The 15,712-nt window shown below is 36.9% G+C and overlaps 1 protein-coding gene across 1 annotated transcript in view; it reads right to left on the reverse strand.

Annotated features, from left to right (window-relative positions):
• Positions 1-15,712, reverse strand: part of USP45 (ubiquitin specific peptidase 45) — a 67,944-nt gene that overhangs the window by 37,076 nt on the left and 15,156 nt on the right. The window contains exons 6-7 of the mRNA XM_040627565.1: positions 1,397-1,539; positions 687-782 (exon numbers count right to left, since the gene is read on the reverse strand). Of these exons, the coding sequence (XP_040483499.1) occupies positions 687-782; positions 1,397-1,539 (239 nt within the window). The remainder of the gene's footprint in view (positions 1-686; positions 783-1,396; positions 1,540-15,712) is intronic.

Raw genomic sequence — 15,712 nt, forward strand, 5'->3', positions numbered from 1 at the left:
AGACAAAGTAAACCTGGTGATTGAAAGAGCAGTGATCTACACGGGTAGTCCTTCAGCTCAGGTCAACTCTATGTCCCAAAGACCAAAGATCTAAGATTGAAACTCTCCTCTTAGAAGAACACAAATCTAAAGTGATCAGCTATACTATCTAATTGCTATATAGTCATCTCAAGACATAGTTCCACATGTGAAGTACTTAACATTCAATCCCATTTAATAGGAAATCTTTTCAGATGACTAAGCATTAACTCCCATTAAGTAGTTTTCACTACCGCACTACATTTTAGAAGAGGGCACTGGGATCTGCCATAAAAATTTTAAGGGGCTGAACAGGCAATAAGTGCACAGGCTGCCTTTTCAACAAAGAAATACAACAATACTGTCATTCAACACTGCCTCCTTGGAAGAAAAATCTAAGATTACTCATTGGGCTAAGAATTTTTAGAACTCCCCTTTCTTAAGCATTTTCAAAAGCTATGAGCTATACATGCATTCTCTTTCCCCAGAACACACACACACACACACACACACACACACACACACATCAATTTCTAACTGAAAACATTATTACTAGTGTCAGGGCCCGCTAGCAAAAGACACCAGGAACACACTGGTAGTTGAACAAGAGGGATTTATTACTTGTTGCATCTAAAAAGAGCTATTACCCAGGTAGTCATACTTCTTACCAGCTGAGAGTCTGGGGAAGGAAAAATCCTGAGCTTTGTCCCATTTTCTTTGTTCTCATTCATCAGTTCCATAAGAATGTAAGATTGTGCCAAGTTCTAAAAGAAAGCAAATGTAAAGTCTTCTGATTGGGTTGTAATATGCCTCTGATTCTAGGGAATAAATGGTCTCTTTAACTCTCAAAGGGCATCAAGCAGAGCAAAAGAAATGCTTTAAGTCTTAAAAAACTTGACTAAGCACATTTCACACTTAATAAATGTCAGATTACGGACAGAACCATGGTAAAACACAGAGAAGGCCTTGCGAGAGCACTGTGTGAAAAGCAGGCGTATTTATGTATGTATGTATGTACGTATGCACACAGCAACAGCTACAGATAGCCTAAAACAAAAGAAAACAGAGAAATTCTAGGGGAATGTTTGGCAGTCAATTGCTAGTTTACAATAATTGTTAGTGTGTCAATAAATATAAATTAATTAAAGGTAGGGCGCCTGGGTGGCTCAGTTGGTTAAACAGCGGCCTTTAGCTCAGGTCATGACCCCAGGGTCCTGGGATCAAGCCCAGTGACGGGGAGCCTGCTTCTCCTTCTCCCCCACTTGTGCGCTCGCTCTCTCTCTCTCTCAAATAAATAAATAAAATCTTTTTTAAAAATTTAAAAAATAAAAAATAAAGTTATCTTTTACACTTTACAAAGATTCCTGATGGCTCTTACCTGCATGACTGCATTAAAAAAGCAAGTATTTCCTAAATTTGAAATTCCTTTCACAGACGGTACACTGCTGCCTTTTCTTCCCTTCCTTTGTTCACCTGTTTCACATTTTTCCTCACAAAGTTTTAGGATTCTAGAAAATGTACCTAAGTTAGAGAAAACATAACTGACATAAGATATAAAATCAAATACATACATATAATTTGAAATAATTTAAATACATTAATTAAAATTAAATAAGATTTTCACCTGAACTGGTGTCCCTGAAGGACAAGAATACAAACACAAATAAATGTCTCCAGTTTGTATCTTACTGTTACATATTTATACCACATATGACATTGAGGGATAAATTCCAGATGAATTACATAGTTCAGTATAAAAGAATAAAGTAAAAAAACAAGAAGAAAATATCCAGATCTCGGTTCCTAAATACCATTCCCCACCAAAAGAAATGAAGACTCCTTGAAGAAAAGGATGATTCTAAACCTAGGACAGCAAAGAAACAAAGTAAGCCTATAACACTTTTATTGTGCCAGAAAATAAGAAAGTGCTCAAAAAAAGTGATGAGTAGGTCAAAATACACATGCACCATTCTGAATAGGTTCCCACCAGTCCACTCTGGGACATTCTGAATATCAAAATAAAGAATAGTTAACTATTCACTGAACAAAATGAGAATGGCTCAGAATCAATAATAGGTTGGTTTTTTTTTTAAGATTTTATTTATTTATTTGACAGAGACAGCCAGTGAGAGAGGGAACACAAGCAGGGGGAGTGGGAGAGGAAGAAGCAGGCTCCTAGTGGAGGAGCCCGACATGGGGCTCGATCCCAGAATGCCGGCATCACGCCCTGAGCCAAAGGCAGACGCTTAACGACTGCGCCACCCAGGCGCCCCAATAATAGGTTTTTTAAATTGGAGGAAAAGGGAAAAACTCTTCCTTACAAGAAAATGCCAACTAATACACAGAAGAAATAATGGAATTGTAAAATCACCATATAATGGCAATTTTTTTGTATTGTTCTTGCAACTTCTCTGTAAGTTCAAAACTTCAAAATAAAAAGTTTAAAAAAATTAGAACTATATTATAATATAAAAAGTAAAATGCCTATATGTATGGTACATAAGTACATGTTTTTGGCTCACTGGTTTATATAATTAATGAAGACTTGAAAATCAATTCATCATGTTTCAAAACAATTTGAAAATGAAGAACAATTTCTAATATTGACAAACTGACATGATCGTATCTATTCAACACCACATTACTTTCTGAATCAAAGTATAATTTGAGGGGCGCCTGGGTGGCTCAGTCAGTTAAGCAGCCAACTCCTGATTTTGGCTCAGGTCATGATCTCAGGATCATGAGCTCAAGCCCCATGATGGGCTCTCTGCTCAGCATGAGACTGCTTGAGATTCTCTGCCTCACCCTCTGCCCACCCCCATGCATGTTTTCTCACTATCTCAAATAAATAAAATCTATTTATATATTATATATATATAATTTGAAGTTTGATAGGAAATTCCCAAGTTCTCAAATCTTTTGGTTTTTTTTTTTAAAGATTTTATTTATTTATTCGACAGAGATAGAGACAGCCAGCGAGAGAGGGAACACAAGCAGGGGGAGTGGGAGAGGAAGAAGGAGGCTCATAGCGGAGGAGCCTGATGTGGGGCTCGATCCCATAACGCCGGGATCACGCCCTGAACCGAAGGCAGACGCTTAACCACTGTGCCACCCAGGAGCCCCTCAAATCTTTTGGTTTTAACCAAAATATTCTTTTAAATTCCTTTCAACCCTCAGATTTTGTAGTTCTTTGCAATTATATGTTTTATTCATCTAATACTGACATACTGCCTTGCATCGCTAATTAATGTTTAAATATTTGGCTGTCTCCCCAATCAGACTGATGGAGATCAGAAAATGTCTTACTACTGCTCTTTCTTCCACAGGGGTGTAATGTTGGGGAGAACATACATAATAAAAATTCAATATAAATGAAAACATAACAGATTAAACAGCAGATTCAGTAGCACCTTAGCCCTCCATGCTTCTGATGTGTTCTTAAAAGTAAATAAGTTAAGACATCCCCCCCATCCTGCCCTCCTATGCAACAGCATTGAGGGAGATGAACAGGGCTGGAGGTAGCCCTGTTTTCAGGGACAGAAGCAGAGAGAAAAGACCATAAAGAGAAACTACAATCTCAGGTATGGGCAGACTGATGTCATATGCATCCTGTTGGTTCAAATAAGGCTTGACGTGGCACCTGTGACTTTTGCCAAAGAAAAGGCATCAATCAAGGGGGGCTAACACATTTTCTTATATGCTTTTCATAAGAATTAAATGTAGAGCGACTACCTGCAAAGCACCTGGCAAGGTAAGCACTATGTAAGTGGGTGAAAACAGCCCAGAGAGCCTCCCCAAAATTGTTATCTGTGCCAAAATCCATATCTTCATAAGTGATCCTTCATGCCCATCGTTTATCTGCCCTTACATTTTTCTTCTCTTCAATCATTTCCTGTAACTTCCTGGGTTTTTGCCCTCAAGTTTGGCTCTTATTTCTAATTGATTTTCAGAATTGCTAACATGAATTTTGCCTTTTATATTGACTGTGTGGTTTTCATATTTTCTTGGCTTTTCTTTTTAACATGTGGAAACACCTTACCTCATTGAGAAAAATGAACTGGTGGTTTCTAAGGTTTTTTTCATTAAGTAAATCTATTGCTTGGAAAATATTTTTCTTTCAAATCTTAACAACTTTTATCCATGATGTAATATTTTCCCATAAACTCTATTGCCCATTTTTCCCCCTTTATTCCTGTTGGCTTTTTTTTTTTTTTTTTTAAGATTTATTATAGACAGAGAGACAGAGAGAGAGACCACGCACACTCAAGCAGGGGTAGGGGCAGATGAAGAGAGAATCCTCAAGCAGACTCCCGCTGAGCATGGAGCCCAACATGGGGCTTGATCCCAGGACCCTGAGATCATGACCTGAGCTGAAATCAAGAATCAGATTGCTTAACTGACTGAACACCCATGTGCCCCTGTTGGCTTATTCATTAAACATTATTAGTTGTTACTAGATGTGTGTTGTCCGGATACTGAAGAGTTCTTTTTTTTTTTTTAAAGAATTTATTTATTTATCTGACAGAGACCAGAGACAGAGACAGCCAGCGAGAGAGGGAACACAAGCAGGGGGAGTGGGAGAGGAAGAAGCAGGCTCCCAGCGGAGGATCCTGATGTGGGGCTTAATCCCAGAACAACGGGATCACACCCTGAGCCGAAGGCAGACGCTTAACAACTGCACCACCCAGGCGCCCCCTGAAGAGTTCTTTTTGACTCCAACCCTAAAGTTCTGAATTAACACAGAAAAGAATTAGCAAGGTAGAGCTCTTCTCCTGTATTCCAGATATTGAAACAATTAATAAAAATTAGACCCCATACTAGAGCTTGGGGGCGAAGGCTGGTACAATCAATGGAAAGGTCACTCAAGGGCAGAGACCAGGCATGGAGGAAAAGGAAAAGCAGGAAAACGCAGGACAGTATTCAAACCTGCAAGTGGGTGTAAAAGCAAATTGAAAAGGCCAGCCAGTGGTTAAGAAGCACTACACAAACAAGAGAAGGCCCCATTTGGATCCTGGCTAGGTGTACAAATGAGAGCTGTCCACCTCTTCATTATATCTGAGATGCCAACTAGAGCCTAGAATTGGCAGTTTCAGCTCTCATTATTGCTGTTGCCACTAGATGGCTTCAAAGTGACTTTTAAGAGATTTCAGAAGATAGAGTAGCTAAATCCAAGCATTAGTCTATCTTTTTGGGCAAGGTTGTTACTCTGATTTTACATTTGCAAAACTCAGTCTCCAACAGGTTAAGTGATTCTCCCAAAGTCATAATGACAATCTTTTGATTATAAATCTATTGCCATTTTACCACCAATTTCTCTTCGGTGATTTATGTATAATGAGAAGAATTATAAAAGGTAGGAAGGCAAGAGTCTTACATATTTAGGTACATGCAACCCTGAACAAATGACTCCTCAAAACTATTCCCTTTAGTTAACACTGCCATAACATTTTTTTGCTTTATTAACGTGAAAGAATGTTGGGGAAAATAAACTATGAAGATTATACTAACCATATATATATTATAAAACATTTTTCATATTTTTGTATTTTAATACATTTATCATTCACTTGAAAAATACTTCCAGAAATAAATTATATTTTATTCTTATAAGAACAAATAGCATTTTTAAAACTGTAAATGCAAATGATTATGTATCTGTACCACATTTACCCATCAGTTTTCAAAACATCTGGGATAGCATCCTAAAGTGAACAATGTTCATAAGACCATCTGGACAAAACTGCAGGCAAAAAAAAAAAAAAAAAAAAAAAAAGGATAAACATATGGAAAAACAGATTTTACCCTTCCCTTCAGCAGTAAGGGATGACAAATGTCGAAGCTAGATATATCCACGCTTCACTGTGCGATGCTTTTCAGCACCACCTGGCTCTCCATGCAGAGCCACCAAATATGGACAGCACAGCCAGGAAGAACATAGCCACAGGGCAATGGCAATAAAAACAGTTTATTTCATGGTTAAATAGCCACTTCACACAAGTGGCAAGGGTCTGTTTACGGACTTTTACATGTAAGTCTGTGAGAACATATTCACAATTAATTATGCTATTAGACTTAGATATTAGATAGATCAGATAATTGAACTAGAAAATAAAATTGTTTTCTAAGAACTACTTAAATGTGTTTAATTTTTTTTTTTAAGATTTATTTATTTATTTGAGAGAAAGAGAGAGAGTGTGAGTGCTGGGGCGGGGCGGGGTGGGGCAGAGGGAGAGGGAGAGAATCTCAATCAGACTCCGGGCTGAGCGCAGAGCGGGACACTGGGCTCGATCCCACAACCCTGAGATCATGACCTGAGCTGAAATCAAGAGTCGGACATTTAAATGACTGAGCCACCCAGGCACCCCTAAATGTGTTTTAAAGTGCAAGTTTTTTATTTTTACTATGTAGCACATTTATAAAATGTAACAATTCAAGTTCAATTGATTTATTAAATTTCCGTTGTGTCAGGTACCATATGAACCACTATCTGTAAATGTTTGTATTTAATTGCTTATGATTTATGAGTATAAAGATTGATATACAGCAAACAGCACAGAGATATTAAACCTCACATTCATAACATCTTAGCAAAACTTTTAGAAACTAAGTATACATGTACATTTGCTCACTAAGAAACTATCAACTGAGAATTTAAGATTCTAGTTTAAAACACGAGTATCTGGGGTGCCTGGGTGGCTCAGTTGTTAAGCATCTGACTCTGCCTCTCCCCCCTCAAATAAATAAATCTTAAAAAAAGAAATAAATAAAACAAGGTGTCTGAAACAGTCTCTCAATAATTTGACATACTAACAGTGTGTGTGTTTTAATTAAAAGTAATGTATTATTAATGAAGAATTATTATTGATCATTTTGTTAATAGAGACAACAACGCTTTCTCAATCTGGCAATGATTTTGGATAATATTCCCTTTATGAACTCTTCCTTTATAAACACAGAACCAAATGCACTGAGGACTGAATTTCAAGATGTTTTGAAATACGGTATAATTAAAAGGATAAGGCTGCTACAGCAATAACAAAAAGACAAACTATACAAAATTTGATTACCGATTATTTATTTTGTTCTCAACTTTTACCTGAACCCATGAAATGCCCATAATTAGAAAGATTAATCAAAGATTTTCAGGGTTACAAGGTTAGTGTATCAAAAGGGATTTACTCTATCTCACCTTCCTTATCTCTTTTTTTTTTTTTTTAAGATTTTTAAAATTTATTTATTTGACAGAGAGAGACAGCCAGCGAGAGAGGGAACACAAGCAGGGGGAGTGGGAGAGGAAGAAGCAGGCTCCTAGCGGAGGAGCCTGATGTGGGGCTCGATCCCATAACGCCGGGATCACGCCCTGAGCCAAAGACAGACGCTTAACCGCTGTGCCACCCAGGCGCCCCCTTCCTTATCTCTTTCTACTACCAACACTGTCATCAGGTATTGTACTTTCCTAATAAAATAAACATAGACCCAGAATGCAAAGAACATTGAGAGAAAGCTTCAGGCATTCCAGATAAAATTGTTAAAGCTCTTTTAGATTTCTGTCGTTTCCTTTAAGCCTAGAATCTGAGTACTCAAAGAGTTGCTGGTTAACCGAATAAACCTGATAGGTTCTATACATACCTCAGGTCTTGCAAGACACAAAACTGGATAAAGCACCAGAAAAAAAAAATTTTTTTCAGCAACTTGGCTAAGACTATCTAAAAAGTAATCTTAAGTAGCTCTAATTTTCCAACCATAAAAATGACTCCAATACAAAAATCTTTTATCTTTTTTTAAAACCAAATTTTAAAATATCAAATCAGACATATTAAAAAGTAATGTACAAGAAATCATAGGTGAATATCTTTATAATCACAGAGTACAAAAGTCTTTCAAAGCATGGCCCAAAAGACTAAAACATCTTTACAGAAAAGACTGATGGATCTGGTAATGATGACATTAAAAACTTCATTACTGCCAAAAAACAAAACCCCTAAAAACTATAAACAAAGCTAAATATGGAAAAATAGGTATTCTTGTCAACTATACCCTCCGTATACTCTTTCTGGAAGGCAGTTTAACAAGTGTAATCAAAATTTAAAGTGTGTTTCTAGGGGCGCCTGGGTGGCTCAGTCGTTAAGCCTCTGCCTTCGGCTCAGGGCGTGATCACAGCGTTCTGGGATGGAGCCCTGCATCAGCCTCCTCCTCTGGGAGCCTGCTTCTTCCTCTCCCACTCCCCCTGCTTGTGTTCCCTCTCTCACTGGCTGTCTCCCTCTATGTCAAATAAATAAATAAAATCTTTAAAAAAAAATAAAGTATGTTTCTAAACTGTCCAAAAATTCAAAAAAAAAATCATAACCTACAGATATAAAGAGCAAGTACAAAGAGATTCAACTTTCATGGGAGAAAACTAAAAACAGTGACTAGTAAATTTGTTGCCAAGCAATATTAAATGTCTACCTTTTCTTAAAGTTATAAATATTTGTAAATTACCTTGGTTAAACCAAAAGAGGAATACTGGTGATTCTCGAGTTTCCCATGGGCACAGGGAAAGTAAACTTATTTTGCAGTTTGCTTATTTAAAGAAGAGTTTGAGAGCATTATTTTCTCTGATAATTGTCCCCACTGTAGAGATGATGATGAAATTAAGGCACACAGCTTTTAGTAATAGGAGATCCAAACCCAGGCAGTCTGGCTTCAGAATCCACAAACTTAACCATTATGATCTACTATCTGTCTGGATAACAACGGATTATAAGGTTAATAAGTATGATAATTGAAGACACTAATGAAATGCTAGTGGTGATATGAAAGAAAAGGCCACTACTCTTTAGCAAAAGCTGGATATAATCAATTGCTGGATGTCTTTGGTGTGAATTTATACCTTTATTAAAGTTTACAGCAGCCCTTCTCAAAGGGTTCCTGAAAAGAATTAAGCCCTAATGCCCTAGGCACTCACCGTATGCAATTAACTTCTCCCTATGTATTTTCAAAGGTACTAGTTAGTGCCATCTTCGCGAGAACTGAGAAAATAGTCACTCAGATAATTTCCTGTGTTCTGTAGTTTGGATGGAGAACTGTGGATTTATATCCTTATGGATAACAATAAGTTGCTTTTTAAATGCCCAACATCTTTTTGTCCCTAACACCTTTTACACATGGAAATAACTATTTTTTAGTACTTGTTTTTGAAAATGCAAATAAATTTATTAGGTGTGTGACACTCACCTTATAGCAAAACAAAATGCATTCCTTTTTTTAAAAATAATTATGAAGTATTACCTTATATTCAAATTGTTACTATAAAAGGGCACAATATTATTTATCCTCAGATACATTATTTCAGATCCCAAACATGCCCTTTACTTTTTTTTCAAAAAAAGATACAGCAAATTTATTCCTAATAAAACCAAAAGAACCAACATAACTTGTGTCTTTTTATACCAAAAGCATAAGCTTAATGAATTTAACAGAACGTATTTAATGCCCTCTTTAAGCTCTTTGAAAGTGGCATCCCACCAGTATTAAAAATTATTGGCCAAAATTATTCTGAAAACAATGTGGGATTGTCAATCATCCATCTAGTTCACAAAAAGAAAACCAATATTCAATGATACTATTTCATCAGGAATACCTATATTAAGTATTTGTAGAATATTTACATGACATTTACAAGACTATCAAAGTGATATATCTCATGAGACTTTAGAGAACAATGGCCCAATTTTTAATAATACGTATTTTTCGGTTTTCACAATAAAGTTTTCTTGCTTTTTTAAATCTTGTGTTATATGTGACCTTCTTATTATATGCGGAATTTACGTGTTTTTAGTTTTCTGGTATGTATTTGAGGGGGAGGTGTGGACAGATTTTTTTTTTTCCCCAAGCAAATCCTAGCATCAGATGTGAAATCTACACAGCTGTAAGCATTCTTCTGGGAACCTGCACTGGGGTTTCATCAACTGCCTAATGCAATTACCTAAGCCAGTCATGTAGCATTAATGTAATTTGCCCATTTCTACAGCTGAAAAGTTTAATATTTAAAGAGTAAAAAGAAAAAACTTGCGTGTCCCACTACTCCTGTACCTTGGAACCAAATGATAATTTGGTCTATTCCAAAATTCCACTAACTCCTAGTTAACCGTTAGCTTTAAAAAAATCTTTAGTCATCTAATAAATTGATAATGCCACATGAATGAGTAGGTATATATACAAAGGCATTTCTATCTATCTCCATGTTACAGTTAAGTGATTTTTCTAAAATACGAAACTGATTATCCACTTCTCCACTTAAAATCCATTAGTGGTTCCTAACTGCCCACAGGATAAACTCTAAACTTACAAGGCCCTTCAATACCTGTACCTACTTACCTGTAGGCTCACCCTCTCACCACCCCCCAACATCACAAAACTTAACCTACAGTTCTACAGAATTCCCTGAACAGATCAAACTCCCTCATCAATGAGCTATTTCCTCCACCTGAACACACATCCCTTTCCTCTTTGACTACCTAATTCTACATATCCTTCAGCTTTTGGCTTAGAAGGCTCTTGCTCTGGGAGCACCTGGGTGGCTCAGTGTGTTAAGCGTCTGACTTCGGCTCAGGTCATGATCTCAAGGTCCTGGGATTACGCCCCCACTCAGTGGGGAGTCTGCTTATCCCTCTCCCTCTGCTCCTCCCCCTGCTCATACGCCCCCGAGTGCTATTTCTCAAATAATAAATAAAATTAAGTTTTAAAAAAAGGCTCTGGCTCTAAATAAAAATAGCCAGTCTACATTCAATACTACTCCAAAGTATCCTCATAGTGCCCTGCACTTGCACCATCACGGCACTACCTAAGCAATTATTAAGCAATTAAGTGTGACTTGTCAATATCCCTCACTTGACCAGAAGATCGATAATGGCAGAAACAGAAATAGATCTGTTTCATTCACTACTGTGTCTCCAATATCCAGCACAACATCTGGCAAAAGGTAGAAGCTCAAGTATATTAAAAGCTGAATGAATAAATAAGATAGTTTTGAGATTAACATTTAGGGCTTTTTTGGTGAAAATGCAAAGCTTTTCCTACTTCTTCAGTAAGAACTCTCACATGCTAGCTCAGTTCAATTCAGCAAGTATTTACTGCTTAGCCACATTGAGAATCAAAGAGAATATTAGTAAGCCAGGGTACAATCCTCAAGGAATGTGCAGTTTTATAAAAAGATACATATACTGGTTGATGAACATTAAGGAGGGCACGTGATGTAAGGAGCACTGGGTGTTATATAAGACTGATGAATCACTGAACCTTACCTCTGAAACCAATAATACATTGTATGTTAAGTAACTGAATTTAAATTTAAAAGATATTTTTTTAAAAAAAGACACATATATACAGGAAAACTAAACACCACAAAACCATGTGTTATTAGATTCTAAAGTATGCTGCACAGAAGTAGAAAAGATAAGGTAAAAGACTCGGAAAGTGTCCTTAAAGTAGGTAGGATGTGAGCTGAAACTTAGGGCAAATAAGGTTGAATACAAAATAAAGACAGAAATGTGCTAGTTGAGCAGTTCTAAAAGTGGATCTGAAGACACCCTCCTCCTTTCCCGGGTCCTTAAGCTCAAAAGTATTTTAATAATAAGCCTAGGATATTATTTGCTTTAAAAAAAAAAAAAAAAACTTTTGTTCATTCTCAGTTATATAATGCAGTTTTCCAGAGACTATACACCATGATATCATAGACTGAATACAGAAGTAGATAGGAGAATCCAACTGTTTTTATTAAGCTAGACACTAAAGAGATTTGTAAAAATGTAAAACAATGCCACTTACTAAGTTTGTGTTGTTTTACAAAATAGTTATCTTTCCTGAAAACATTATTTGTTTTAACATGTCATGGAAATTACTGCTATTTTTTCAATGATTTAATACATATTGTAATTTTTAATTTTAATTTCTAACATGATAATATTGATAGATATAACCTACCTAAACAAAACTCTAAGTCCTCATTAATTTTTTAAGAATCTAAGGGGCTACTGAGACCAAAAGCTGAGATTCACTGAGCTGGTGGTATTTACAAATGGATGGGGCACTGGCCTAGATTCTCTGTGCAGAGTAGCTAAATTAGATGTATTAGACATGAAACTGTCCAGGCTTTGCATAACTTAACAACATGTGTAAGGTCCAGGTATAGGCTTTTCTCAGCAGTTATTTTTCTTAGAGCAAGGTATAAAAAGAATTCTGTAAAATTATTCTTATCCTCCCACCTAAAACACAATATAGTTTCATACTCTTTTTGAATTGCCATATTCAGATATTTTTATATTTATACAGTATTCATAATTATCATTTAAAATAGCTGCATAATCATAATCCAGCATTCCTACAAACCTCAACAGCAACTTTCACATCTGATTTTTAATGTATTTTATAAAAATCAAGCCTCATGCAAGAAAGAATACTGCAGATTACTCTCCCAAAAAACTTACTTCTAGAATGCCAATGGATCTTACTTTAAATCAAACTTGCCTGAGAGATATTGTAGCTTGGAACACAAAGACGATGACATTTTGACCTGGAACTTCTGGAAACCTTGAATTCAGAACTACGTCTCTCCCTAACTTTGAAGGCTCGACACACTCCCAAAGTCCCTCAAGAACCTGTTTCCCATTATTCCAGGTGCTACCCATGGTTCCATGAACTCAATTAAGGGTTCCATCGGTGCCTTCCCACTACCTGAAAGGATTGCTTTTCTCATTGTTACCTACCCCAAATTCTTCCTTCAAGTGTCAGCTTGAAAGCCAATTCATTCACGATTCTTTCTCAGTTCTTTTCAATTGAACATTACAACCCTTTTTGAATATCTGAAGGACTTTGAACATCACTCAAAATACAACTCTATTCTGCTCATCATTATTCTTTAGGATAGGAACTGTCTTATCCATCTCTACTCCCTGAAACACCATGGAAAAGAGGGAGGGACTGCTGAGGAAAATGAGGCTCAGATGAACTGTAACCTGCCCCAGGTCAAATAGTCAGCGATGGAAAGAGTCAAATTTGAATGCCAGACCCCAAACCCTGACAAAGTCCATGTTCTTTCTACCATATCATTCCATGCTCCCTACCTTATATCCTTTATGACAATAAATATTCAAGAAATTGTAAAAATGGAATGAAATCTGAATGGCTTTATTCTTAACCTCAAGGAACTTCTAAGGTGGAAAAAAAAAATCCAGATAAAATATTTCCTACAATTGTACTTTTGCCACCCCTTGCATTATAGCCCTACATATCTTATTGTGGCCAAAAAAACATATTAAATGTGCAGTTTTCAGGAGGCAGCATTAAGACCAACAGCTGTTCCTGAAGTGTTAAATGTCTATCATCACCGTATTTTCCTGGTTTTTTTAAGCAGAATTGGAGCTATGACTAGTATGCCTAGGACAGAGTAAGGTTTCAATACATGTTTGTTGAATAAATAAATGAGTGAAAAAAGTTAATCATTTCTTCTGCTGTCTGGAACCCGTGTTTACCTCCTCCAGTTCCTTTGCCAATTTGTTCGTCATTATTGTCTCGAGCAATAGCTAACAAAAACACCTGTATGTTGGGCTATAGAAAATACAGCTGACGACTACTGTTTTTTAATATAATTTTTCGGTTTCTGAATGCCACCTACTAAGCAGTTCAATTCTGCACCGAAGGCACTTCAAAATTATCATGTCCAATTTTAGTATATGTGCTGCCAAAGCGAGCACCAAAATTATCACGTCCATTCACCCATTCACCTAGTACCAAAACCCTGAAGTGAGTTTGGATTCTTTCCACTCTCCCTCACTCACTACATCTAATCCACCCACTTTCCGCCAGTGCCTCTACTAGTTTCTCACTTGCCCTACCACAACAACCTCCTCTGACCTTCTTAATAATTTCCTCACCTCCACTCCTTTTTTTTTTTTAAAGATTTTATTTATTCATTTGACAGAGAGAGAGACAGCCCGAGAGAGAGGGAACACAAGCAGGGGGAGTGGGAGAGTAAGAAGCAGGCTCCCAGTGGAAGAGCCCGACGTGGGGCTCGATCCTAGAACTCCAGGATCACGCCCTGAGCTGAACGCAGCCGCTTAATGACTGAGCCACCCAGGTGCCCCACCTCACCTCCACTCTTAACTCCAACCGTCCAAGCAGCAATCAGAGTAATGTTATTTTAAAAAGATGAAATGACATTACTTCCCTGCTTAAAACACTTTAATAGCTTCCATTACACTTCCAATAAAATAAAAATTCTTTATCATGGAATTCCTTACGGTATCTTCCATGAACTCCCACTCACTTATTTTTTTTTTCCCCACTCACTACTCTCTCCTAGCAAACCACACTCCAGCTATACTGGCCTTTTTTGGTCACTGTGACCACTAGATTATTACCTATCCCTGCAATCTCTTCTTCTCCTTTGCACTTACCAGAAGTTTATAATATATATTTTTTTTCTTGGTCTGTCTCTCCCACTATACTGTACACCTCAAGAGAGCAATATAAAACTGTTTTATCACTAATACTGAATAAAGTATAAAACCCAGCATGTGGTAGGCACTTAATATTTCTGAATGAAGAAACTGCTTCCCTATATACTCTTCATTTAGATTAACATGTATTATATATTGTTTATGTTAGATAACAACACACATAATTAACAAAGTATATAATATATAATACATTACTATTGAATAATAAAGGATTTGGCTGCCTTTTGTACCAGGTTCCTGAGATGTAACCCCTAAATCCTGGGATTTCCAGAGGGACAGGAGTGTCTTTCTTATTCTTGGTGGGCCCCTAGACAGTTTACGCTAATAAGATTACTCAGGATGGCAGCTAGCCATGCCAGAAAGACCAATGTGTGATTAGAGGGTTGATGTACCAGAGACTGAGTTCAATCACGTGGCCAATGATTCAATCAGTGGAGCCTATTCAATGAAATACCAATTAAAAACTCCGGACACCACAGCTCTAAGTAGCTTTCCTGGCTGACAATACTGTGTGTGTCTGATAATCATCAATGTGCTGGGAAGGTGATGTGTCCTGACTCCACAGGAAGAAAATACAGGAGATTCATGTTTGGGACTTTTCTAGTCCTTCCTCTATGTGTGTATTCTTTTGGCTGGTCCTGATTTGTATATTTTTTTCTGTTATAATAAAACTATAATTTTAACTATAGGACTTTCCTGAGTTCTCAGAGTCATTCTAGTAAATTATTGAGCCTAAGAAGGGTAGTGGGAACCCCTAAATTTATAGCCAATTTTTCAGAAGTGTGGGTAGCTGAAAACCCAGCTTGAGGATGCTGTCTGAAGCGAGGGCAATCTTGTGTGGGACTAAGCAAGCCCTCAATCTGTAAGGTTAGCCTAACTCCAGGGAGTGTCAGAACTGAACTACAATTACATAATAAATAACAGATACCACTTCATAAATATGTGTTGGGCACCATGCAAGCATTTTTACATAAATTATTTCTAAATTTTTAGAAAACATTATCTCTAAGCCTCACAATAACCCCACACATTGGAATTACCACCCTAAATTTTAAAGTAAACTAAGAAGTAAAAGACACACACACAATAAGTAATTTAAGTGCAGCCTGAATTCAAACTCAGCACTGTTTGACTCAGAAGCCCACGACCTAGTCACTGCCTGTCTAGCTTCTCATGTTAGTTACATAAATACAACA

This window comes from Ursus maritimus, unplaced genomic scaffold (genome assembly GCF_017311325.1).
Source record: "Ursus maritimus isolate PB19 unplaced genomic scaffold, ASM1731132v1 scaffold_13, whole genome shotgun sequence".
Taxonomy (NCBI): Eukaryota; Metazoa; Chordata; class Mammalia; order Carnivora; family Ursidae; genus Ursus; species Ursus maritimus.